The sequence below is a fragment of the Alligator mississippiensis genome, chromosome 1 (assembly GCF_030867095.1).
Source record: "Alligator mississippiensis isolate rAllMis1 chromosome 1, rAllMis1, whole genome shotgun sequence".
In the NCBI taxonomy this organism is placed as follows: domain Eukaryota; kingdom Metazoa; phylum Chordata; order Crocodylia; family Alligatoridae; genus Alligator; species Alligator mississippiensis.
In genome coordinates, this window is record NC_081824.1 from 283,579,647 (window position 1) to 283,604,757 (window position 25,111).

A 25,111-nucleotide genomic window follows, 5' to 3' on the forward strand; every position below is an offset into this window, starting at 1 on the left:
CTTTGATCACATATGTTAACCCAGTAATTTTACAGTAGATTGAGTTAAAAATCCCATTCATGGGAATTTACTCAGAAGAAGTCATTCTTCAGTAGGGCTACTTATGTCAGTGAGTACTAATCTGTGTTTGTAAAGGCTTGCATGATTAAGTTTATCCAGATGTGTGACTAGAACCCTTATTCTTATTTTATCCCAGTATTTCTCTATTCTTATTCTACCTCTATGGAGGAAGAAAGTAAATCTCTTCCCTATAAGGCACACAAAGCATGAATAGACAGGTTTTTCCCTACCTGCATACCAGTGACTTGTCCACTATCAGACTTGGGCTCTTCCTTCTAGTGTTATCAACCGATTCAGAGATTTATCAGTCACCACTTTCCAAATCTTTTCTGCTTGTGACAAAACTGTAAAATGCATCATAATCACATTTGAAATTTCAGATTGAAGCATGCAGACTCCTCTTGAGTGGCATTAATGTCCTACTTTTTTTTACTTCAAAACGATAATAAAATGTTTAGATATAATTCATAGCCTCACCAAAGAATTACAGCCACCAAAGAAGAGATCGATTTGGCTTCTGTTTGGAAAACCACATGCAATCCTGCACCAGTGCCGGAAAAAATATTTATGTTTAGTTGCATAGCATTTGTATACACATTCATGGCACAAAAGCCAGGCAAAGTTTCATTTCAATTTGTTCTGTACATATTTTGTTTAATTCCTGGCCTCACCCTGCTGCAAACATCTTAGTAGAAGAACTGCGTTTAGAAGAGAGATGCAGTTTTTCTATATATTTTAAATAATGACTAAATGTGTGGGTTTTAATATTTTGGAACATAACTAACACCTAAGCAGGTGTTGAACAAAAGTAAGACTTTAAAATCTGAAGAAAATCTGAGGGAAAAGCCTCATTGCATTAATCTGTTTTGTATTTCTTTTGTTATAGTTTCCTATAAACTTTGTTGGAAAAGACTTGGATATTTTCTCAGAATCATGCTTTTTTAAATGGGATAATTAATTTTTTTTTAAGTGTTTAGATTTATCCATGAAGGTTTTCATCATGTAATATTTTGGGTTTGAGTTACCTTATGAGGTATGAACTGTTAAAGCAAGATAAATACAAGGTATTAAGTTCCTAAATAGTCTATATTTGGCAAGTATAATTAGCATTTTAAAACCTTTTCTCTTTTATGTCTTGGTATCATATTGAGATCTTCTGTCAGACTTATGTTTGATAGTAAAGTCCCATTGAATTCAGTAGGATCCTGAATGCAGGTAAGCTCCCAGATCCTGATGTAGGAAGTGATCATTTAAGTATATGCAAGGAAGAATTGAAATGGTTTGAGTGTTTATAGCAAAAGTTTAGTAACATTTTTTCCTTGTAACTGATGGATAACTATTCCTAATATAAAGCTAAGCACCTACATTCATTAAATATTAAATGTATTAAAAGATGCATTGATTATAAAAATAAATTTGTATTTATTCTAATTGTTGTCTTCATTTTTGTTCCTAGAAACCTAAAAATATAGAATAATTTGACATTTGAAATTGAAATGATAATTTCCTTCTATATTGTGCAGTTTGTTTGTTTTTTATTATGCACAAGGAAGTCATTTTCATTTAAAACATTTTTAGCACCTGCATTGGTGAGAGCTATACAATAATTGGATTGCTTTACTGCTCTAGCTTTCCAATTACAAAATTAATATAATTCTGCTGTATGGGATACATAGTGAATAAATTCTAGCATCTGAATCTGCATAACTAGCTATGATTATCCAGGCAGCCTTGGAAGTTTCTATTAATTGTATATCTGCTTTACATGGGAGGCTGACTTAATTCCTAGACAGGTCAGTTCTTCATAGTGAAAATGTAAAGAATATGAAGGAAGTTTATAGTTAACTGGGAATATGAAGTCTGTTTGATCTTTCCATCACACTCAAATTACTAGATAGTGCTTCAGTTCCAAGACTTACAGTATTCCTTCTGGTCAATCATGAAGTGAAGGGATGAACTGTCCAACATTCTTTGATAAAATTTAAAAAGACCAACTGGAGAAACCATGACCTCAGGAAGAAACCCTTATTCCCTAAAACACTTTATTTCTTGGCTAGGTGCTTTATCTTTTTAAAGATAGAGCAGGAGCTCAGTAGCCCAAGGAAGGGTTGAACTGCTATGGGTACCTGTGATGTTCTCCAAAGCTTAGTTGTCATGAATTACAATCCCATTGTGTCGCAGGGCACTAAGGTGCCTGCTCCTAGAAGAGCAGAAACTGCCTGGGGAGGGAGCCCAAAGAGAGAGACAGAAGCCCAGGTGCAGGTTACCAGGGCAACAAGCCAGAGGGCAAATTAGCCTGCACCTGCACATGGTTAGCTGATCAGAAGGGACAGGGCCCTGGTCCCATATAAACCCCAGGCTGGAACGAGGGAGGGCAGTTCTGCTAGCAGCCAGAGGGGAAGGAGCCTCCAGGCAGGAAGTGCTCAGTGATGAAGCAACTGCCTGATATGCTGCCCCTAGGGCTAATGGTGCTCCATGAGCTCTGCAGGTACCCTTGTCTACTCGACATTAGTGCCGGGGATGAAGTTCAATGCTTTTAAAGGGGCAGGCAGAGCACGCCCTGGTCTTTTGTATTATGTTATAGCCCAGGGGCTTATGTTTGTTTGCTGTTTATAACACCAGTGGTTTGGGTGAGGCTATTTGGGGAAGGAGGAACCCTCATTGGGGGTCCACTACAGTGAGGGGACCCTGGGGCCCAAGTGGGTACAGCACTTGGTTGGGGCACAGACCCTGGCAGCAGCGAGGGTGTAGCATTTGGGGGGGCACAGACCTTGGTGCCAGTGAGGCGCAGAGACAGGGCTGTGGAGAGCCCAGAGAGGACAAGGGGGCCAAATCACAGCAAGGCCTAGGCAGGACAATGTCAATGCCATCTGCGAGGCTTGGGTGTGGTAAGGGGGCAGTTGGAGCCATGCATATAGCCCATAAGGCTAGAGTGTCCCGAAACATCCATTTTGAAGTAGAATCCATAAGGGGTCCAGGGAAGTCCATCAGGACTGTATCCGACCAGATGTGAAGGCAGCCTCCCTATATTACATTTTCATCAAGACATGGTGGGCAAGAAAAGTGGGTGCCCATCAGGCTGAATTGGCACGGCTGAGGGGCCTTAGGAGATTACCACCATTCTTGGACACCCCATCCTGTGACGCATTGCATGAGAGTCATATCCGTGGTGCTAGAGATGATGGTGGCCTGAACTATTTTTAATTATTCATTTCTTCTGTACATCAACTGTATGCCCTTAGTTTGTTTGTTTGTTTTTTTTAATTTGCACAGCAGGAATACACAGGGAATTAAACTAATACCTGCTTAAATAGGTGTGAACGTTTCTGAGGGACTGGATTCAGCCAGAGGAGGTACTAGCTGCCAAAAAGTAATGTAAATGCGGTATTGTTTTCATTAGTCTAGTGATCAAATTGTGTATGTATAGCAGACATACCGTTTTCACAGACCTGAGAGCCACTTGCTAGAGATGCAGTTCAGAAACACTGGGGATAGGCATTTTCTTCAACTGTGTCACAGCACATCACAGACTAACTGAATTCAAGATTGGGGCAGTAGCATAACTAATGGTGGATGACTCGGGCACCAGTTCTAGGCACAGATTTAGAGGGGGCTCCAGATTGGTGGTTCTCAGGGATCAGTAACCAAGGGTAGGGAGACCATACTGTGAGTGCTTAAAGTCTGAGTGTCTGGAGCAGGTAAGGGTGACAACAGCTTCCCACTCCAACACTTCTCCCTCACCTCCTCCCAAATCCTTCATGCCTGTTGTGTACGACAGTGCTCTGTAGTACATTTTTCCTGATGTGAGAGGAAGAAGGTATTGAATGTTGTGTACGTGTTGGTTGCTTGTTTATTTCTTCTAGTTTCACTATAGGATCCGGATATTTTTAATACAACTATAAGAGTCTGGAAAACTGTCTGAATTCAAGCTTACAAACCCTTCCTGATTCAGTTTAAAAGGAGTGATTTTTGGTATAAATTGGCTTATGTGCCTTTAATATATATAACCTGTCACATAGGATTTCATTTTTAAAAACACAGAATTGAGAATACGCTTGTGTCATGCTGCCATTATAAAACTCCTATTTCTGGGAGATAGTCTTAAAAAAAAGCCATATTCTATATAGGAGCCAATATATAATACAAGGCAGTATCCAATAATAGGGGGATTACAGAAGATGCATACAAACTTTACCTAGGGCATACTCCACAGGAGCGAATTCTGGTACCACAAGACAAGATTGCAGGGAAAATATCTAGGTATAAGAATGGAATCAAGAAGTAAAATACAAAGGCATTTTCCCAACAAGTGATGTAGTTACAGAAGGCAAAAATATATATTAAGCCACTGCCTACCACTCCACCTTTGACATTTCAAGAAAGGTGATGATGATTGCATTTTATGATCAAAGTGATCATTCGAACTACAGCCTCTCCCAGAGTGAGACTAAATGAAACAGATTTATGATGAACTGGTCTGACACTCTTGATCATATTAGAAATGCCCAGGCAATTAAGGCCACCTAAGGAACAACATGGGATTTGTGCCATGTTGTTCCTATCTCAGTGATCCAAGATCAAACTCATAATAAACTCCAAACAGCCCAAAATGAACCAATATGTAGACAAAAGAGAGTTGGTGTCCAGAAAGCTTCTATTGATATCTTTTTTTTAAAATAACAACAGTGGGAACCCTGCTACTTTGGAAATAAGCTTAATGACAGACAAAATCTAAGGATGATTTTAAGTATTTCTGCTTCAAATCAACAGTTTGTCTTTCTAACTGGAACTGTGTACCTGTGGGAAGAACAACAATGCCTGTCCATGCCCTCTGGGTGAAATTCATCAACATAAAGTCTTACAATTGAAACTCATAGTACATAGGGCTTCTTTAGCTTGTTGCACAAGAGAAACTTGCATCCTTTTGGTGGGGAAACTACTGCATCCATGGAACCTATGGATGTTGTTTTAGGCCTTTCCTATGAAAAGAAACCTGGGGGAGAGAGGGGTTAGTCCTGGCCTTGCTCATTGCTTTGTCTACATCAATACTGTAAGTTATGGGAGTTTTAGGATTCATCTGTTTCTAGCTTTTTTAATCTGCTGATTAGCTATGGGATCCTACTTTTATGTCCTAGGCCATAGTAAAGCTTATGGTGTTCAGTGTCTTATTCTTCACTGTTCTCATCCATTGATTGTGATTCTCTGTCTTGGGAGAATTTAATTTATATGTTGTTATACCTATGAGGCAGTACATTATCTGTCAGTGTGGAACATACATTTCATTACTTCATTTTTAGACTTATGTATATATTATGATATATTACAAGGATAAGCTGTTACCTATGAGAGAAGTCTGCTGCTCTAGACTTTGCCCTATGCATTTTGTGGTATATCTGAATCACATCCCTTTTCTAGTATCTGACTGTGAAGTGTAAGTTTGCTGACTTTGGGCATGGACAGACAAATGAGTTACCATAAAGTAAATGGCACTAATTGCCCATGTGCATGTTTCTACCCCATGATTTAAACAAATGCTAACTTATGTAGCTTACATATCAATAAGAAAGAGTAGAGCCACCTTGCTTAGCTTTGATTTACTGTGTAATAAAAGTGCCTATGAAATCAGTTGCTATGGAGTAGCAGATGTGTAAATTCCCACTATGTTTTCCCTTGTGATAATTTATTCACGTGCCCATACTCTTAGTCTGGCTGCACATAAGTGCCTCCTGCTGGGTAGAAACAATTACTTTACATATTTAGTGGCATAATTTATAACATATGCAGTGATTCCCTGAATATTGTACCAATACACAATTGTACCAATGGATTGGGTAGAGAGTGATGACTTCTCAAGATAGCCATATGTTTCAGTTCACTTCCTATCCTACCCATCTTTCCTACATGTAATGTATATACCTTGTATTAATCTGTCAGCTATGATGGTAGAAAGTGTGAATTATGAAGTTTTATTCATCTGATGTACAGTTTAAGGGTGCCTATCTAAAACTTATCAAATGAGCTTTAGATAAAGCATCCTGTGACCATTTTGAAATGTGCAAGGGCATAATACACATGATGGTGAGTCATTTTAATTAAAGTGACTGTCTAGGGACCACTCTAATTAAAATGCCTCCCTGCCACCCTGGAACACGGATATAAGCAGCCTTGTTTAGAAAAAAAACAAAACAAAACACCTGCTATTGTACACATTTTCTCCACTATAGATTTTTTATGGTGTTTTGCAGCTATTTAAAACAACATTATTATTATTGTTACTCTTATTCATAATAATAATAATGATGATAATAATAGTTAATGTTGTTGTTTGATTGTCTTATTTTACAGAGAAAAAAGAAAATGTGATTTGCATGTGTCAATGTCTGATATGGCATTGATGCTCATGCATGATTTTAACAACCTAGACATAATCAGTGAAAGTATTTTGAAAGCATGAATGTACCTTTAAGGTTTTACTAGACAAAAACATTTTTATCTTTGTTTTTCATTTTCAATTTGAAGGTTCTGGATTATGTAGTCAGTTTCACTCCACAAAATGCCTTAGACAGACAATGGTTTGTGGGAAGTAGTGACAATCAAAAAAAACCAAAAAACAAAACCAAAAAACTAATTATCTGGTAACAGTTTAAGGGCATCATCCTAATTAACATATTAGCCTGAGTAGACTTAGTTGCCTACATCATTCTATTGAACAGTGATTAAGTCCCTGAAAATATATGATTGTACCTATAGGTTCATAGATTCATAGATGTAGGGCTGGAAGGGATCTTGCAGATCTTCTAGTCCAACCCCCTGCCCTAATCGTCAAACCTCCTCTAAAAGACCCCCAAGGTAGAAGCCAGCACTACTTCCCTTGGAGGTTGGTTCCAGATCCTAGCCACCCTGACTGTGAAGTAGTACCTTCTAATGTCTAGTCTGAACCTACTCTCTAACAACTTATGGCCGTTATTCCTTGTTACTCTAGGAGGCACTTGGGGGAACAAGGTCTCTCCCATTCCCCACTGGTCCCCCCTAGTAAGTTTGCAGATGGCCACCAGGTCCCCTTTCAGCCTTCTTTTGTGAAGGCTGAGCTTGTTCAGGTCCTATAGCTTCTCCTCGTAGCATCTGCCCTGCTGTCCCTGGATCATGCGAGTGGCCCTCCTTTGGACCCTCTCGATGTTGTCCACATCCCTCCTGAAGTGCAGGACCCAGAACTGGATGCAGTACTCTAACTGTGGCCTGACCAGTGTCGCATGGAGGGGGAAGATCACCTCCTTGGCCCTGCTTGTGATGCATCTGTGGATGCATGACAAGGTGTGGTTAGCCCTACTGACTGTGTCCTCGCATTGCTGGCCCATGTTCATTTTGGAATCGGTAATGACTCCAAGATCTCTTTCTGCCACTGTGCTTTCGAGAAGAGAGTTCCCCAGCCTATAGGTATGCTGCTGGTTCTTACTGCCCAAGTGCAGTACCCTGCACTTGTCATTATTGAATTCCATACTATTCTCATTTGCCCACCCCTGTAACCTGTCCAGGTCCAGCTGTATCCTTTCCCTCCCTTCTAGCGTGCCCACCTTAACCCAAATCTTGGTGTCGTCCATGAATTTAAACAGGGTGCTTTTCACCCCCTTGTCCAAGTCGCTAATAAAGAAATTGAACAGTGCGGGCCCAAGAAGCAAGCCCTGAGGGACTCCACTGCTCATATCCCTCCAGGTCGAATATGATCCGTCCACCACCACTCTCTGGGTGTGGTTCCTCAGCCAATTTGCTATCCATCTGACTGTGTAGGCATCAGTGCCACAGTCGCCTAGCTTTTTAATGAGATTGGGGTGGGAGAGGGTGTCAGATGCCTTCCTGGAGTCCAGCAAGACTACATCTACCGCAACACCTGCGTCCAATGATTTTGTGACCTGATTGTAGAAGGCAATCAGGTTGGTTTGACAGGACGTGCCCCTAATGAAACCATGCTGGTTGCCCCTGAGCATCATCCCTGCTGCTGGCCCTTCACAGATGTGCTCCTTGATAATCTTCTCAAAGAGCTTCCCCAGGATCAAAGTAAGATTAATGGCCCTATAGTTGCCTGGGTCCTCCCTCCTCCCTTTTTTGAAGATGGGGACCACATTGGCCCTCTTCCAGTCGTCCAGCACCTGGCCAGAGCACCACAAGCGCTCATAAAGCCATGCCAGGTGCCCTGCGATAATGCCTGCCAATTCCCTCAACACCCTGGGGTGGAGAGCATCTGGACCTGCTGATTTGGACATGTACAGCCCCTCCAGAAGTTCTCTAACTTGGTCCTCCCTGACCATAGGCCTGGCGAAGTCTCCCCTGAATCCAGCCTGAATCTTGGTGGGGGAGTCCTGGGCTGTGCACAAAAAAAAAAATGGAGGCATGGAAATTGTTAAAAAGGTCTGCTTTTTCCTCTGGTGCAACCACCAGATTGCCTAGCGTATCCTGCAGGGTCCCCACATTACCCGGTGCCTTCTTCATACTCCCTATGTATTTAAAAAAGGACTTTTTGTTGTCCTTGATGCTAGCCCTAGCTCTGTATTTGCCTTAGCTTTCCTAACAGCCCCCCTACAGACCCAAGCGATGGAGGTATACGCCTCTTCAGTGATAGTCCCTCCCTTCCACTGGGTGTACACCTACTTTTTGGCAATCAGGCATTCCCGAATGTCCTTGGCAAGCCAGAGGGGCTTTTGAGCACTCTAACCCCCTTTGATTCTCGTTGGGATTGTCACCCCTTGGGCTCTGAGTATCGCTTCCTTAAGGAACGACCACTTATCTTGGGCACCCAGTTCCCCTACTCTCCAGGACTCCAGTGCCAATCCTACCAATCTCCTCAACTCGTTTGAAGTTGGCCCTCTTGAAGTCAAGGGCTACTGCATTGCTGCAGGCCCTTGACACCCTGCACTGAATGGTGAATTCCAGCAGGCGATGAACACTTTTGCCCAGGTGGTTGAACACCCGCAGTCCCCTCATCAGGTCGTCACCTGTGGCCAGGACCACGTCCAGCAGGGCATTTACCCTGGTGGGACTGTGCACCTCCTGGGTTAAGTGGAGGTCCTGTATCTTGGCAAGGAACCTTTTTGAGCATTCCAACCTGGCTGATTGCTCCTCCTGATGTCTGGGTAATTTAGACATGGCCCATGACAACTACATCCCTTGCCTTAAGTGCCTCTGCAAGCTGACTCAAGAATTCGCAGTCCAGCTCTTCCCCTTGGTTGGTAGGTCTGTAGTAGACCCCCACTGTTAACTCCCTTTCCCCACAACCCCACTGTATTCTGACCCAGAGCAATTCAGCATGTTTATAATATGTCATCATCATAGCTTTACAATTAAGTTACTGAAAGTAACAAGCAGAAGAAGATCCAGTCAACCTGCTGTGTTAAGTTTTTTCTATGACTTGATCATGGTGGGATATGTTTATACTTCAGACATCCAGGAGGATCTGGGCTAAAGGCTAATAAATATATTCACTATCCAGCTCTAAAAGGTCAAAAGATCTTTAAGGCCCCCTCTGCATCTGCAGGTAAAGGTGTGATTGGATCCAATGCATGATCCATACAATTGCACCTCCTGCCATGCTTCACATGCATACAATTATAAAATTGTACATTAGATCCAATTGTATCATATTCCTGGTGCACTGGAAAGAAGCAGGCTCCCACAGTTAGGAACTCCCTTGGAGGGGGCTCCCAGCTGAAGGGGCCATGCACAGGCTGGGACCAAGAAACCCTGCAACAGATGGGGCTCCTGGTCCTGGATGCATCTCATGCATAGTTGGGGCTGAGGGCTCTGCAACTAACAGAGCTCCCAGCCCTGGCTGAACCTCACATGCAGCCAGGGCCAAGAGCCTCATGAGTTGCAGGATTCTTGGTCCCTGCTGTGGGACAGAAGCCAGATGTAGAACCCATGGACAGTGGGAGTTTCATGGCCTTGGAGATCACAGCAGCTGTCTCCTTAGGGTTCAGGGTTTTCACACTGGGCAAGGTTCACCTGTGCAGCTGAGAGTTTGTCAGCTGATAAAGCTGCCAACTGCAGGGGAGACCCTGCAACACGTGCAAATTAAAGCTCTATAGCAAATGGCTACAAAGTTAGTGTACATTTTTAGGTCTAACTTTATAGCTGGCTCGAGCTTTTTGTTGTGTGATAGCTACCTTGCACGTCTAGCTGATTCTTACTTCCCATTTCAATATGAATCATCTGTATATAAGATTTTTTCAGACTAATGTTAACTTATTTGGGGAAAAGTAGTATGTGGAGATGAATTCTTATTAGAGGGATGAGCAAAGCTACAGGTAACATATACAGAGTTGCCTATTCAAGATTTTTTTTATTTTTTTTTTACTGACAATTTTTACCATTGTGTGTCTTTACTTATATATGTTTTATATAATATAAACATAATTTTATTCTGTCAGGCCCTACCCTGATGCTGAGCCTCAGTTATAAAGGTTGGGTTCAAATAAGGGTTTAACATCAAGTATAGTTAAAAAAAAAAAAAAAAAAAAAAGTGTAGTAAACAACAATTTCTTGGGTTGCCAACCCTGCTTGACTACAGCAAGGCTTGATGGACTCCCCCTCTATATTCTGATGCTCCTGACTGCACTGTGCTGCCCTTCTAGCTTACTCCCTTGCTGTTCCCCAGATCCCAGCACAGACCCCTCCCCCAAAGAAGCCTAGCTTCAGTATTACAGGCAGCCTGGAACGCAACAGCAGCAGCACATGGTTGATTGAACAGTCATTACAGGGTGCTGTCCTCACTGTTGAACGCCAGGTGGTGATCCTGTGCTCTGTCTTCTATTAAGGGGAGACTGCTTAGTGTTTTTTTATGGATGGATAAAGTTATTTTGTTTGTTTGTTTGGTTTTACAGACTTTAATAACATCCATTTTTAGCCTGATTTTACTGACAGTCAGTACATATACAGGGTTGTCACCTGTCAGTAAACTTACCATGTGAACATCTTTATAGATTTTTATCCAATTTTATTTTAGGGAGAAGAATCTCTATCAGATTCTAGAAGTTGCATGGAATATTTCCTGTAGATCCTTGTCCCCCCCCCCCCCCCACTGGGGATAAAATCTATAGGATTTTATATTGTTGCTTTAGATAAATTAAGTTTTATTTCCATTTGTATTAATGGCTTACTTTGCCTCTAGATCTATTCTACAGGGTTCTGTGAATCCTGTAGATTCATTCATCAGCAAAATCCTTAACCACATGCCTCTTTACATGCTTAAGCTTTAATAATTTGAATCACAAATTTGCAGAAACCACAGGAGTCATATATAATCACCTGAGGAGCAGTGTACGACTCAACAGGCATGGTTTGACAAAGGCTAGTTTAGAAAGAATTGAAGTAAAAATTATCTTCAGCTACAACTTATTCCCGCAGTGTCTTAAGTATGTCTACACATATCCAACACAGCACTTAAGCATATGCTTAGGGCTTGATTCTGCAATGCACTTACACTGTGGAAATCAACAGAACATGAACACTTTGAGTATGTACTTAAGTGTTTAGCTAGATTACAGCCATATGCTTGGCACCTTGAACTGTTAAGCTCATAGTTAAACATTTGACCAGAAGCAGTAGTATCTGTGATCTAATGGGGTTGGGAAAACACACATACCCATGTTTTCTCACATACAGCATGCTCTGCATGTAACACACACATTGTTTTTGTAGGAAGCTTGAAAGGAAAAAAAAATCTTCCTCATAGAAATTTAGTAGCAGCAGATAGGAAGTGAAGTCTGCTTCCAGCTGCCAGCCTAGCATGTCAGATGAGACCCACTGTGGGTGAATGCAAAGGTATCCATTGGTGCACCTCCCACCATTGCCAGCAGCACTTCTATTTAGGCAGCAGTGATGGAGTTAATTTACTTATTGAATCATTAGAATTTGCTTGGTTCCTTCTAAACTCTTGGTTCTAAGGTTTTAACAGCACTCTTTGCTTTTAAATGGTCTTTAATGATTTCACTACTTCAGCTACCTTTACTTCTGCAATGCTGCTGTTAGCTGCTCCTAGTAACTTACTTTCCATTTCACAGCCCTGCAGATTTTTTTTTTTAACCTCTGGCTAAAAATATTAGCATAGGTGTGGAAATATTAACTCGGGTGAACATGAGCGCAGGTATGGATACCACTTTTAATGAAGCATTGGAGGAACTGTCCAGATGCTCCACAAGGTTTTATTTTGTTTGATAAATCTGAAAAAGAGACATATATTTAACTATAATGACTCTAGCACTAAAGAAACAATATCTTTTGATTATTTTGCCTAGTTTGTTGTGGGTTTATGTATAATATATGGTATTACAAATTAATGCACATTCCAATAAATATTTATTTTATTTATTTATTTTTATTTATTTTTATTTATTTTTATTTTTATTTATTTTTATTTTATTTTTTTTTGCTTCAGTATTAAAGGGAACACACGCCATCAAGGCACAGGGACACCAAGAGCCCCCTTTGAGGGACTAAAATGTCTTTATTCAAATGCCAGGAGTATGGGGAACAAGCAGGAGGAGCTCGCACTCTTGCTTGCTAGCACCCAGTATGACCTAGTTGGACTAACCGAGACATGGTGGGATTCTACGTACAACTGGGCAGTAGGCATTGAGGGGTATAGGTTGTATAGGCATGACAGAGTGGGGAAAAAAGGTGGGGGGGTAGCACTCTATGTTAAGGAGCAGCATACATCTTCCACCATTAAGGTGGGGTGGAGGAGGGGAACACCGAGGCATTGTGGGTCAAGATCAAGGGGGGGCCAGGGGAAAAGGACTCGGTTGTGGGGGTCTACTACAGGCCTCCTCATTAGGATCAAGAGCTAGATGATGTATTCTCTGGGCAGCTAGCAGACACCACACAGGCAAGGGAGGCAGTGGTAGTGGGAGATCTAAACTATCCAGATATCTGCTGGGAGGAGCAGACAGCCAAAACCTCCATGAGACAAGCCACTCATGGAGGTTCTTACACTGTGTGCAGGACCTCCACCTAATCCAGGTGGTGTCTAGTCCCACCAGGGGTAGCACCTTGCTTGATCTGGTCTTAGCAACAGGGGATTATCTCGTGTGGAACATGCAAGTTCATGGTAGCCTGGGAGATAGTGACCTTCACTTGGTTGAGTTCACTATCCAGTGAAGGGTGAGTAAAGTAACTAGTGGGGCTAAGGTGTTGGACTTCAGGAGGGCCAACTTTAGCAAGCTTAGAAGTCTAGTTAGTGAGGGGATGCAACTCAAGAACATAGAGCATTTGGGGGTCCAGGAGGGTTGGAGGTATCTCAAGGGAGTGATCCTTGGGGCTCAAAAGGAGTCTATCCCATTATGTAGGAAGGGAGGTAAGGGGGCAAAAAAAAAACCTTGGCTGAACAGGGAACTCCGGGAGAGTCTGGGGGCAAAGAAAGAGCTGTATAGGCAATGAAAGCAGGGAGCAGCAACCAAGGAGGAATATATCTCCCTGGTGCGCTATTGCAGGGAATCAGTTAGACAGGCCAAGGTGGGGCTTGAACTCAGGCTGGCTTCAACAATCAAGGACAATAAAAAGTCCTTCAGGTATATAGCGGGCAAAAGGAAAGCTCAGAGCAACATAGGGCCCCTGCAGGACAAATCAGAACAGTTGGTGGTTGATGCGGGGAAACAAAGCAGAGCTCTTCAATGAGTTCTTCGCTTCAGTATTTCTATGTACCGAGCAAGCCAATTCCCCCACCTCGATCATTGACGGATGTCCACATGGCACCAGTCCACCTATGGTTAGTTCTGAAATAGTTAAGGAGCTCCTGGAGGAGCTGGATGGGTACAAGTCAGCAGGCCTGGATGACCTCCATCCACGGCTGCTGAAAGAATTGGCCAGTGTTATAGCTGAGCCACTGGCACAGATATTCCAGCACTTGTGGTGCTCCGGCCAGGTCCCTGAGGACTGGAGAAGGGCCAATGTGGTGTCCATTTTCAAGAAAGGGAAAAGGGGTGAGCCAGGTAACTTTAGACCAGTCAGTCTTACCTCTATTCCTGGGAAAATGCTAGAGAAAATAATCAAGGAACACATTTGTGCAGGCCCAGCAGGAGAAATGATGCTGAGGAGAAACCAGCACGGGTTTGTCACAGGTAGATCCTGCCTGACAAACCTTGTAGCCTTCTATGACCAGGTCACATACTGCCTGGACGTGGGAGCCGAGGCTGATGTCATCTTCCTGGACTTTAGGAAGGCCTTCGACACAGTTTTGGACCCTATCCTCATTGGGAAGCTAGCAGACTGTGGAGTGGATGCCTACATGGTCAGGTGGGTGGCCAGTTGGCTTAAGGACCTCACCCAGAAGTGGTGGTGGATGGTTCCTTCTCGGCCTGGAGGGAGGTGGGCAGTGGAGTCCTGCAGGGTTCGGTCCTTGGACCGATATTATTTAATATCTTCATCAGTGATTTGGATGAGGGCGTGGAGTTCATTAATGATGCCCTCTCCAAGTTCGCTGATGATACCAAGTTATGGGGCAAAGTTAGTACAGTGGAGGGCAAGGAGCAGATTCAAGCTGACCTGGACAGGTTGGATCAATGGGCAGAGAGAAATAGGATGCAATTTAATAAAGATAAATGTAAGGTACTCCACCTGGGAAGGAGGAACCCCCAGCACACCTAGAGGTTGGGGAGTGTCCTTAGCAGCTCGGAGGCAGAGAGGGATCTTGGAATCATAATTGACTCCAAGATGAACATGAGCCGGCAGTGTAACGAGGCCGTCAACAAGGCCAATCACACCTTGTCATGCATTAGCAGGTGCATGACTAATAGATCAAAGGAGGTGATGCTCCCCCTCTATGCGGCACTGGTCAGGCTGCAGTTGGAGTACTGTGTCCAGTTTTGGGCACCACACTTCAAGAGGGATGCGGGGAATCTCGAGGGGGTCCAGAGTAGGGCCACTTGCATGATTAGTGGCCTTTGTGATAGACCCTACGGGCGGAGGTTGAGAGAGCTGAATCTTTTCAGCCTTTACAAGAGACATCTGAGGGGACATCTTGTGGCCGCCTATAAATTTATTAGGGGAGGTCAACGGGGAATAGGGAAAGCGCTGTTTACTAAGGCACCCCAGGGAGTGACTAGGAATAACGGGTGTAAACGAGTTGAGAGTGGATTTAGGTTAGATATTAGGAAGAAATGTTTCACAGTAAGGGTGGCCAGGATCTGGAGTGGGCTTCCAAAAGAGGTGGTGCTATCACCTAGCTTGGAGGTCTTCAAGAGGAGGCTAGATAGTCACCCGGTTGGGGTAATCTGACCTCGGTCCTCTTTCGTGCCAGGGGCAGGGAGTCGGACATGATGATCCATTGCGTTCCCTTCCGACTCTACAATCTATGAATCTATTAAATTAAATAATATAACAATGTAAGTGTAGGCCCCCAATTATTAGTGAAGCTTCTGAGAAAAAATATGTGTTGTTTTATATGTAATGATGCACCATACCATCTGCACCCCCCTTTTCAAAATCCTAGATCCATCTATGGGACCCACAGACTGACCTGGCATATCAGCTCATATAATCGAGAGGGGGTGGGGGTGGGGAGGCAGGGGTGCTCCTCATGGTCCAGAAATTTGGTAGCAGAAGAGTAGACAGCACTAATTACTGTAACTCCCAGAGCTGTGGCAATTCATGCTGCCATGGTTAGTCCAGTGCCAAATTTCTGGATACTTGGGGATTCATATTTCCTGCATTTAAGGCACACCCCAATTTTTGCCACCGAATTATGTGCCAAAAAATATGGTGCATGCAAGAGTGCACACTTGTGTGTACCCCCCCACACACACACACATCTAAGTTTTGGCTGAAACTGAATGTTTATATAGAAACACAAATAAAATGTTGGTGAATGTAAGAATGGTCATACTTGTCAGATCAAAGGTCTGGCTCCAACAATAGCAAGAGTTTTTAAAAAGGTAGAGTAAAAGAAATGGGGAACATGTAGAATATTCCATCTACTGCATACTTTCCCAGTAACCTCCTGCTGTCGTAAGTTTAGGGATGTGTCAAGCCTGAGGTTACACATGTGACTTGTGTTTGTGCTGTGTTGCGTTTAATATCTTTGGATGGACCACCAACTAGGATAGAAAGGATTATTTTCTTCTTCATTGTACAGTCTGATGATATTTTATTTTTTTAAATACACACATTTTCTGAAAACTGTATTTGTGATAAGACCATGTAGGATCCTTTATAGAACATATACAATATGGCCATGATCCTGCTTTTGTTGTACTGTACATGGATGAATATACTTTGAAATGAAAACAGTCTATGAAATGTTCCCAAGCAGAATGAGTTGCTGAATTTTAGACTTGCATTGAGATTTTGTTTTTGTTTTTAATCACATTGGATAAAATCCTAGGCATGGTGAACTCAATTTGATACCTCATTTTGATAGTGTTAGGATTCACCCATTACTCTTGCTTTTCAAATTTAAAATGATTAGGTTAATTTGTCCTTGAAAAATACTGACTAATGTATGAGGGAAGATGTTCGTGATTCATATAGCACGTATACACAGAGCATTTATTTTGGTTGAATGTATTATATGTATACTGGCAGACAAGGTTCTTTGGATACATCAGATATCTTTCATTACACCAACTCAAATAGTGGGGAAAACTCTTCTTTGTGAGCTTGCAGGTACAAATACTCTTCTTCAGGCTGAGGAAACATCTGCAGATTGTCTGTGCTCTTCCTGGATGAAATACTAAAAATACTTGAGGCCAGTATGCATGGGAGAGAGCCAGTCAGTGAAAATATAAATTGAGGTAGTCAATGGGTGAGAGAGAGGTCGGGGGAGAGGTGTCTGGCCCTGCTCATGGTAAGGGGCATTGCTCCATCCCTGCCCACCCTTACCCCCTAGGACTTTCCCAGGTACGCATACCCCCAGTTGATAACCCCTCTCCTGCAACATAATTGACAATTTTTGTCAATTGGTGAGAGATGGGGCAGGGGGGCAACGGGAGAAGGGGAATTAATATAGCTGGTAAATAGTAGAAAGGTTTATCTATTGTTTACCAGCTGTTTACCAGCTATATCCATTCCCTCTCACCCACTGACTACCTCAATTTACATTTTCACTGACTGGCTCTCTCCCATGCATACTGGCCTCTGGCATTTTTACTATTTCATCCAGGAAGAGCACAGACCAATTACAGATGCTTCCTCAGCCTCAGGAAGGGTATTTGTACCTGAAAGCTTGCAAAGAAGAATTTTTTTCCAACTATTTGAGTTGGTCTAATGAAAGATATCAGATTTACCCAAAGAACCTTGTCTGCCTATGTCCTTAGACCAACACAGCTACAACCTATACCCCTGATTTTATATATATATATATATATATATATATATATATATATATATATATATATATATAAAACAGACACCACACAGGCAAGAGAGGCAGTGGTCGTGGGAGATCTAAACTATCCAGATATCTGCTGGGAGGAGCAGACAGCCAAAACCTCCATGAGACAAGCCACTCATGGCGGTTCTTACACTGTGTGCAGGACCTCCACCTAACCCAGGTGGTGTCTAGTCCCACCAGGGGTAGCACCTTGCTTGACCTGGTCTTAGCAACAGGGGATTATCTCGTGTGGAACATGCGAGTTCATGGTAGCCTGGGAGATAGTATATACAATATACTAGTTCATGGTAGCCTGGGAGATACAATATATATATTGTATTTCTGTCAACACTGGAGTGGACGTTCTGGAGCAGCAACATGCAGAAGGATTGTTCAATTTCCAGTTTATATGGAAGGAAAATCCTGACTATATTATAACAGAACATAGAGCAGTGAGTTTAAGGGTTGAATAACTGAACTTCTAAGATTCAATTTTACTTTTAAATTGAAAAGGATTTTGTTGAATAGCACTCTGATAATGTAAAACAAATTAGTATTCCCATCACTGCCTTTATTTACTAATATCACTTTATCCCTTACATGACTTTCTAGATCGATTTGCTATGTTAGCAAACAATAATCTCCAGATTATTAACATCAATAAAAGTGATGAAGGAATATATAGATGTGAAGGAAGAGTGGAAGCTAGAGGAGAAATCGACTTCCGGGATATCATTGTCATTGTGAATGGTAAGAAATAAAATGTGGCATTTCTGAGATTGAATTGAGTTCCTGCTCTATTTATTGTAATGTATAGTTTATCAGCTTATAAGAAATCTTGATTCTGCTACATATTGTAATAATTAACTCTGTTATATTATTTTTTGTTAATCAACATACTGTTTACAAATTTTCCATTGTGTTACATTATATTAAATGTAAGCTTGACATACATATGTCATACATGTATGGAAATGGCATCATGGAAAAAGACTGATGTAAAAATAGATCCCATCTCCTTACACAATTTCAAATATGTTGTGAAAAAGGAGGGGTTTTTGGTTTGTTTGTTTTTATTAAACCTTTACAGGAGGAAAGCAACTATTCTAAGACCAAAGTCCAAATTTTAATATGCAATATTTTACTTTGCTATTTATCTTTCAGTACTTGGTCACGTGTTGTTGTAAAACACTTCATTTTATGTAATTAATGCAGTTATCCAGCTTCACTAAGCCTGAGCTGTTTTATGAATTGCCCATATTTAAAATCCTCTTAAGAACTATTAATATAATTTTTATATAGTAGTATGGCTGAATTAACTGAATGTTTTATTGAACGTTGCCACTATTTTAAGTCATTATAAATTTTACCAATTTATTATAAACTCTAGAACAAGTAATATGAAATTGCGAACATAAAATTGAGTATGTAGCTTGACCTCAAAGCTAAAGTTAGTGTCAGCACAGTAAAACATAAGTGAATGTGTTTCTCTTCCTGTGGTGGCCAGCAAAGATGCTGTCCATTTGCATACTTTATTTAACTTAGGTATTTTGTTGTCTCCAGCTCCTTAAGGCTAAATCCTAAGTAGTGTCCACATGCTTATGTGGCCATAAGCATGTGAACACCATATACAATCATGTAACTTTAGTTTTTGGCACTTTTGTACTGTCTGAGATTCTGTTTCTACCTGTTGCAGAATTGGAGTGCTTTACGTAGCTGTGTGTCTGAAATGAAGTGGAGGCGAGTGGCTGTCACACTTTTTAACCCAATAACCTAGTGTTTGTCACTTTCCTAGGGAATAGCTCACCTAAAACGTTGTTGAACCTCTGTCCTGCTTCCCAGCAGGGTGCTCTAACCATTAGGACACAGGCTAGTTATTATCTAGAGCTTGCTCTAGCCCTTCCATTGAAGATGGCCACTGCATCTTGTATTTTATATTCATTGGATAAAATGAATAAACAACATTGGGATTGGGCCCTAGAGCCCAGGGCATCTCCCATCCAGGACAGAATCCATCTCACTGACTTGCCTTCCATCTGGGTTGCCCTCCTCCCCACTTATCTTCCTCTCTTTGCTCTAGTGGGACATCTTAAATACAAAATGTTTATTTCCTGCTTGGGTACACTGGGAAATACCTATCGTGTGGCTTCGTGGGTAATATATTGTGTTTAGGAATCATGTAACCTAAGTTCAAACCCCTTCTGGGTGATGGGTACCTAGAAACCAGGTCTTCTATCCTAAGAACTGTTGAATTAATAAGTATATGGGGTCCTCCTCTTCTGTTAAACATCTAGTTTTCCTCTAGGTTCATTTTCAGGATTTGCCATGTGTTTTTACTTGGGTGATTCTGTTTCTGTGGACACTTGTGCATGCACATACATGTGCGTACATGTGCATGCACATGCAAACCAGCTACATGGCCACCGTGCAGTCTAATGTGCAAGCTTAGTAAAGAAGTTCAGGATGAGTACACCTATCCTGAATCTCAACTGTGTTAAGTTGCAAAAAACTGAATTTGCTTAGCTACATAAATGCCATTTAAGCATGTGAATGGAAAAACAAAAAAACAAGATCTGTCTTATAAGGGGGCTTTTTTTTTTCTGGATGCCTCGACAACCAGATTTTCTCATCTTTATGGTCATCTAAGTCCCAAAAATGCCATTTTTGCCCAAGTTGACGTTTTGTTCCTGGGAAGTTAGTCTTATGCATGCGAACAGGTACGTGTACATCCAAAAATAGAAGGCCAGCCTGTACATAAGTAGCATTCACCCTTGGAGTTTGTGGCCCATGCAGTGTGTGTGTGTGGGGGGGGGGGGGTGGGCATGCAGCTCCTAGCCACTTCAAAATTGGACAACCCTGAGGTAGATGACAAAATATGGTCATCTAGGCATCCAGAAAAGAATAGAATGCCATCCTTAGTATCTGGAATTATGGCTATACCTTGTTATTGAATGGCCTAATTAGCAAACCCTTAGATATATGAATAATAGTTTGAAATGTGAGCTAGGGATGAGTAAATATTATTTGTCACAAGTGTTTCTTAAATCCAATGTCTGAGAAGTAAGACATTTTAAACAAGTAAGCTTTATATATTTTTTTTTATAGTAAAGAGAGGGGGAAGGATGATAAGTGAAAGAATGTTCTGCATGTCACATGAAAGAGTAGCATGTAGTTTCCTTTTACTTTGGTGTTTCAAAAAGGCAGATTGCCTCCCTCTTTCTTTGTGTGTATTTTGGTCCTGAACTGCACCTATTTATTGGGCAGATGCATTTCCTACAACATGGGTTTTCAAACTTTTTTAATAAGTGTACCTCTGGTGGCTGGAAAGGGGGGAGTGGAGTGGGGTGGGTAGCACTTGACCAGATGCGGGGCGGGGGGGTGATGGGTGTGCAGGGTGGTGAGTGTGAACTTTCCTCCCCCCTACATCCGGCCCTGCCCTTGTCCTCCCCCCCCCCCCCCCGGCCCTGCTCCTGAGAGATGGTGGCGCAGGGTGGTGAGTGGTGGCACTCTGTCCCTGCCCGCCCATACCCCATAGGGCCTTCCCAAGTACCCCCAGGGGTATGGGTACCCCTAGTTGATAACCCCTGTCCTATAACATAATTAATAATATTTGTCTATATAGTAAAGTCTCTTTGCTTTGTGTGTGGGTGTGTAGTATTTAAATTAAGGTGATATATTTTATTTCTATTAACAGTGTTCATTTTATACTGTTCCGTCTCTGCTAATAGACACACTAAAACTCCACAACCTATACAGACTTTTAATATTTCAAGTTCCATATTTCATATTTGTCCAGTGCATTAGGTTTGATTTTGTACCTTTTTTTTCACAAAATGAGGTTGTTGGACTCATGCCCATACCTCACCTGGAAATCCAGTGTATTCTTTTTAATCTGGCCTCTACCTTTCTACCCTGCTGGTAGCTGTGTCACGCTACTCCTGACACATCTCTCAGGGTTACAGAGACATGCAAGCTCCTCCACCATATTAAAATGAGAATACCTTCAGAGTGAGTGTGAGAGGTAGATTTTGGAAGGTGAGGTGGAGAGACAGACCAAAACAGCAATGTGCAGATAACATAAAAAGTGATCTGGAAGGGATACACAAAGATGCAAGAAGGTGAAAGGAAATTGCACAGGCTAGGAAGAGATGGAAGGCTCTGTTTAAGGCAGTTATTGTCTCTTGAGGCATACATGTGCATGCTTTCCCTCTCAATTATATATAAACGTAGGACTATAAAACATTATAGGATTATTTTTATCATGCAGACATGTAAACTTCTACATAATTTATATATAAAAGGGGATTATTATATTTATATTATAAATGAGTATGTGTGTGTGTGCATGTGCACGTTTTTGTATGTATGCCTTGAATAATCATTTACCCTGTAGTACTTCATAAAGTAAGGAAATGAATACTAATAGTGCAGAAGTTGGACAGAGAAATAGACCAAACATTGTACGCATATTTTATTGTGGATATTAGAATGTGCTTTGTGAAGACAGGTAACTGAAGACCTAAATACTAGATTTATGCCTTCTTTATAAAGGGATGTCTTTTTATTTCCACTTTTATTTTAAATAGAGTGTCAAAGTGAAGTGTCATATAAGAACTGTGCCTAAATTAAAGCCTTGTATTAGTGAGTATGGTTCAATTCCTATAAGACTGCAACATTTCTAGACTACAATTTTGAGAACCAGAATAAAAGTTTTACCAGCTAAGCAACTTTAAAACCATTTCACTTTGTAGAATGGTATTCATTAAGGTCTACCTCCTACTTGATTTATTGGGATAACTGGCTTTTTTAGGATGAAGCCAAATATATTAAATCTGTCCCCAGAAGGCATTTAATGTTTAAAAAAGAAAACACATTGCAGGGACCTGTAATGAAAAACAAAAATTACATACCTGGTTCAAGACAAATAACAGTTTTTTCTAAGGACCAGTACAGTCTCCACACAGCTGCAGCCTGGCAGGTCCTCCCTCCATAAACTAAACATTAGAAAGGAGCTATGCAAGGGTTTTACATTTTCAGGGAAGGAATAGAAACTGCATGGATGAGAACCTGTTTCTTTACTTATTTACATAGAAGTATTCAAATTACTTGAAGTATTTCAAGTAGCGTGTCAACGTTTCTGATCCTAAGGCCTATTCTAGTCCCCTGTACCAGCCTATACCCATATTCTACCCCTTCCATATCCTTTAACATTACCTGCCACTTGCAGCCAATCTTACCCAACACCATATATAGATGTGCAACCTTTCTCACAGTGTAGTGTAGACATCCTGTAGCCAGCTCTGTACATGCTATCTCTGTAAGAGAAGCAGAATAGCCACATTTGCAGAGTACTATGCCTGGTATAATTAGCTTCCCAGTGGAGCTAATTTTCCCACTCACATCACTATGCTAAGACAATTCTGTTGCTCCCTTTGCAGAGATTTGGACCCTTCATTACCTGGAATATTCATGAGGAGAGGGTTCTGAAGAGCCTCCCCTCAGCCTCCCTTATACCTATGCTACCATTGTTTGAGAACCGTTGGCTTGAGTTTTGTTAAGTTTTGTATTAACATTATCAAGAACCAGTTCTACCCAAAAGCGTCTTCCCTCTAAGATTAAGATCAAATATGACTGGACAGAAATGAAGAAATATGTGTAGGGCAGAAGTACTGGGTAACAACACAACAATAATACTAATGTATTTTTGTGTATACTTTTTACACGCATAATTCTGCTTGTTGTTGCTGTTGTATTTGAAGGAGAACTATCATGTGTCCCAGTGTCTCTAGTATAGTAAATGTCATGGAAGAAATGGGCTTTGAGGGGGAGTTGAAGAATGGTGAAGTATCTTTAAATATTAATATGGGAAGGGACTAAAATCTGCCCATATGGTTCTATTATCCTTTCTTAGAGTAAATGCATTGCCTTCCAAATTGGTAGTGTTCCTCTGTTACCTAGCAGGGGTTGATATTACAGAGGCAGATAAGTGCTTTTCTGAGATATGTGCATAATATCAGTATAGGCAGTTTGTGTTTACATTTATAATCACTTCGCTGAAAATTGGAACAGAAAATAAAATGGTATAAAATAACAGAGGTAGGCACAATTCATAAAGGCAGTGCTTGCAGCCTTTATGTCAGGGGCTAGGACACTCATTTGGGAGGTAGGATATCTTGGTTAAACTAAGTCTCCCTTTTACCCAGAGCAATGGTTTGAACCAATATCTCATACTTCCCAAATAAATACCCTTTCTACTGGGGTAGAGACATGTTCTCTTTTGTCTGTCTGACTCTGAATATTTTATATAAATTGTAAGCATTCCATTCACTGTCAGTCACAGAGACTGAGAATACACCATACTAGCCTACCCTAGAGCCCACTGATGAAAATATTCCCTTTGGAGTGTCAAATCTGCAAGTCTTGTCAAGGATGAGGAATGAATGGAATTAGGACTTCCATAGCTAAGATGAATGTCCTAACTGAGAGTCCAACTTCATTGCTAACTGAAACAGGAACTATCACTAGCTATTTCTACTCCCACATGAACATAATCTTTCATTTTCTTTGCTTTCATTATGAGTACCAAAACCTAAAATGTTCTAGAAATGACAAAATGAATTGCCCAATCCTGTACGATGCTGAGTATTCCAAGGTGACACTTACTTCACTGGAAGCTGAAGTAACCCATGGTCTGTCAGAAAGCTTAAATGTTTAGTATCTCAGGTCCTTTGTTAAAATATAACATTCATTGAAACAAGTCTTCAAATGGTGTAACCTAGAGTATCTCCACTATAATCAACCGTAATAACCTCTGTCTAAAAACATATGTATGGACTTCTGATTTGAAGAATTCTTAAGACATGCAATTTCCATTTAAAAGAACTAGCCTTCTCTCCTTTATGGAAACAATAAAAGGAAGAAAAAAACCCCACGGAAAAGTGTTCTTCAAGGTTAAAGAAAAGAAAAAACGCAAATAAAAAAATATTTTAGTAAATATTGCTATGGATAGAATAGAGAACATTGTATTCTTCTTATTCTGTTGTTCAGTTATCAAGATTGATTCACTTATTCTTCCATTATGAAGTCTAAAATAGTAGCAAGTCATTGGCAGAGAAAATGAAAATGGTATGGTAGTGTTTCTTTTGAGCAGGTCTTTTGGCAACACAAAACTGTCTTAAAATTAGCTTGTGGGCCACTTGAGGATTTCTTGTACATGGTGCCTTGGTCATGTCTATCTACAGGATAATTAATGGTTGCCAAATTGGTAAGCATTCAACCTAAGCTGTTTAATTACACTGGTGGCTGGTTATAGTAGAATTATGGGAAAGTTCTGTTACTTAATGCCACCCTTTAGATGGTGTCGAGAACATGCTACAGTTTTCACTGAACTGAAATTTTGTTCAAATTTGAGCCTAAAATTCAGTGCCTATCTCTATATTGTGGTTTTTAAATAAGCATCTTGATTTTTGTCAAAGTTCCTGGCCACCTGCAACTACCATTGATCAACTATGAGATGAAGCTTAGGAATCCAGACCAGAAAATATATGCTCTGTATTTCTTAGATGATGATAAGAGAGATATGTTTTGGGTTTGTTTTTGGTTTGTTTTTTTGGGGGGGGTTCCCCCTCAACAAACAAAGCTCATCCCATGTGAAAGAGGCCTAGTGAGAGCAGACTGAGTGCAAGAGGTCCCAGTGAG

General features: G+C 41.2%; 1 protein-coding gene across 3 annotated transcripts in view; it reads left to right on the top strand.

Annotated features, from left to right (window-relative positions):
• NCAM2 (neural cell adhesion molecule 2) overlaps nt 1-25,111 on the top strand; it is a 569,780-nt gene that overhangs the window by 295,922 nt on the left and 248,747 nt on the right. For all 3 annotated transcript variants that reach the window (XM_019476390.2, XM_019476392.2, XM_019476391.2), the window contains exon 5: nt 18,026-18,163. In XM_019476390.2, coding sequence (XP_019331935.1) covers nt 18,026-18,163 — 138 coding nt within the window. The remainder of the gene's footprint in view (nt 1-18,025; nt 18,164-25,111) is intronic.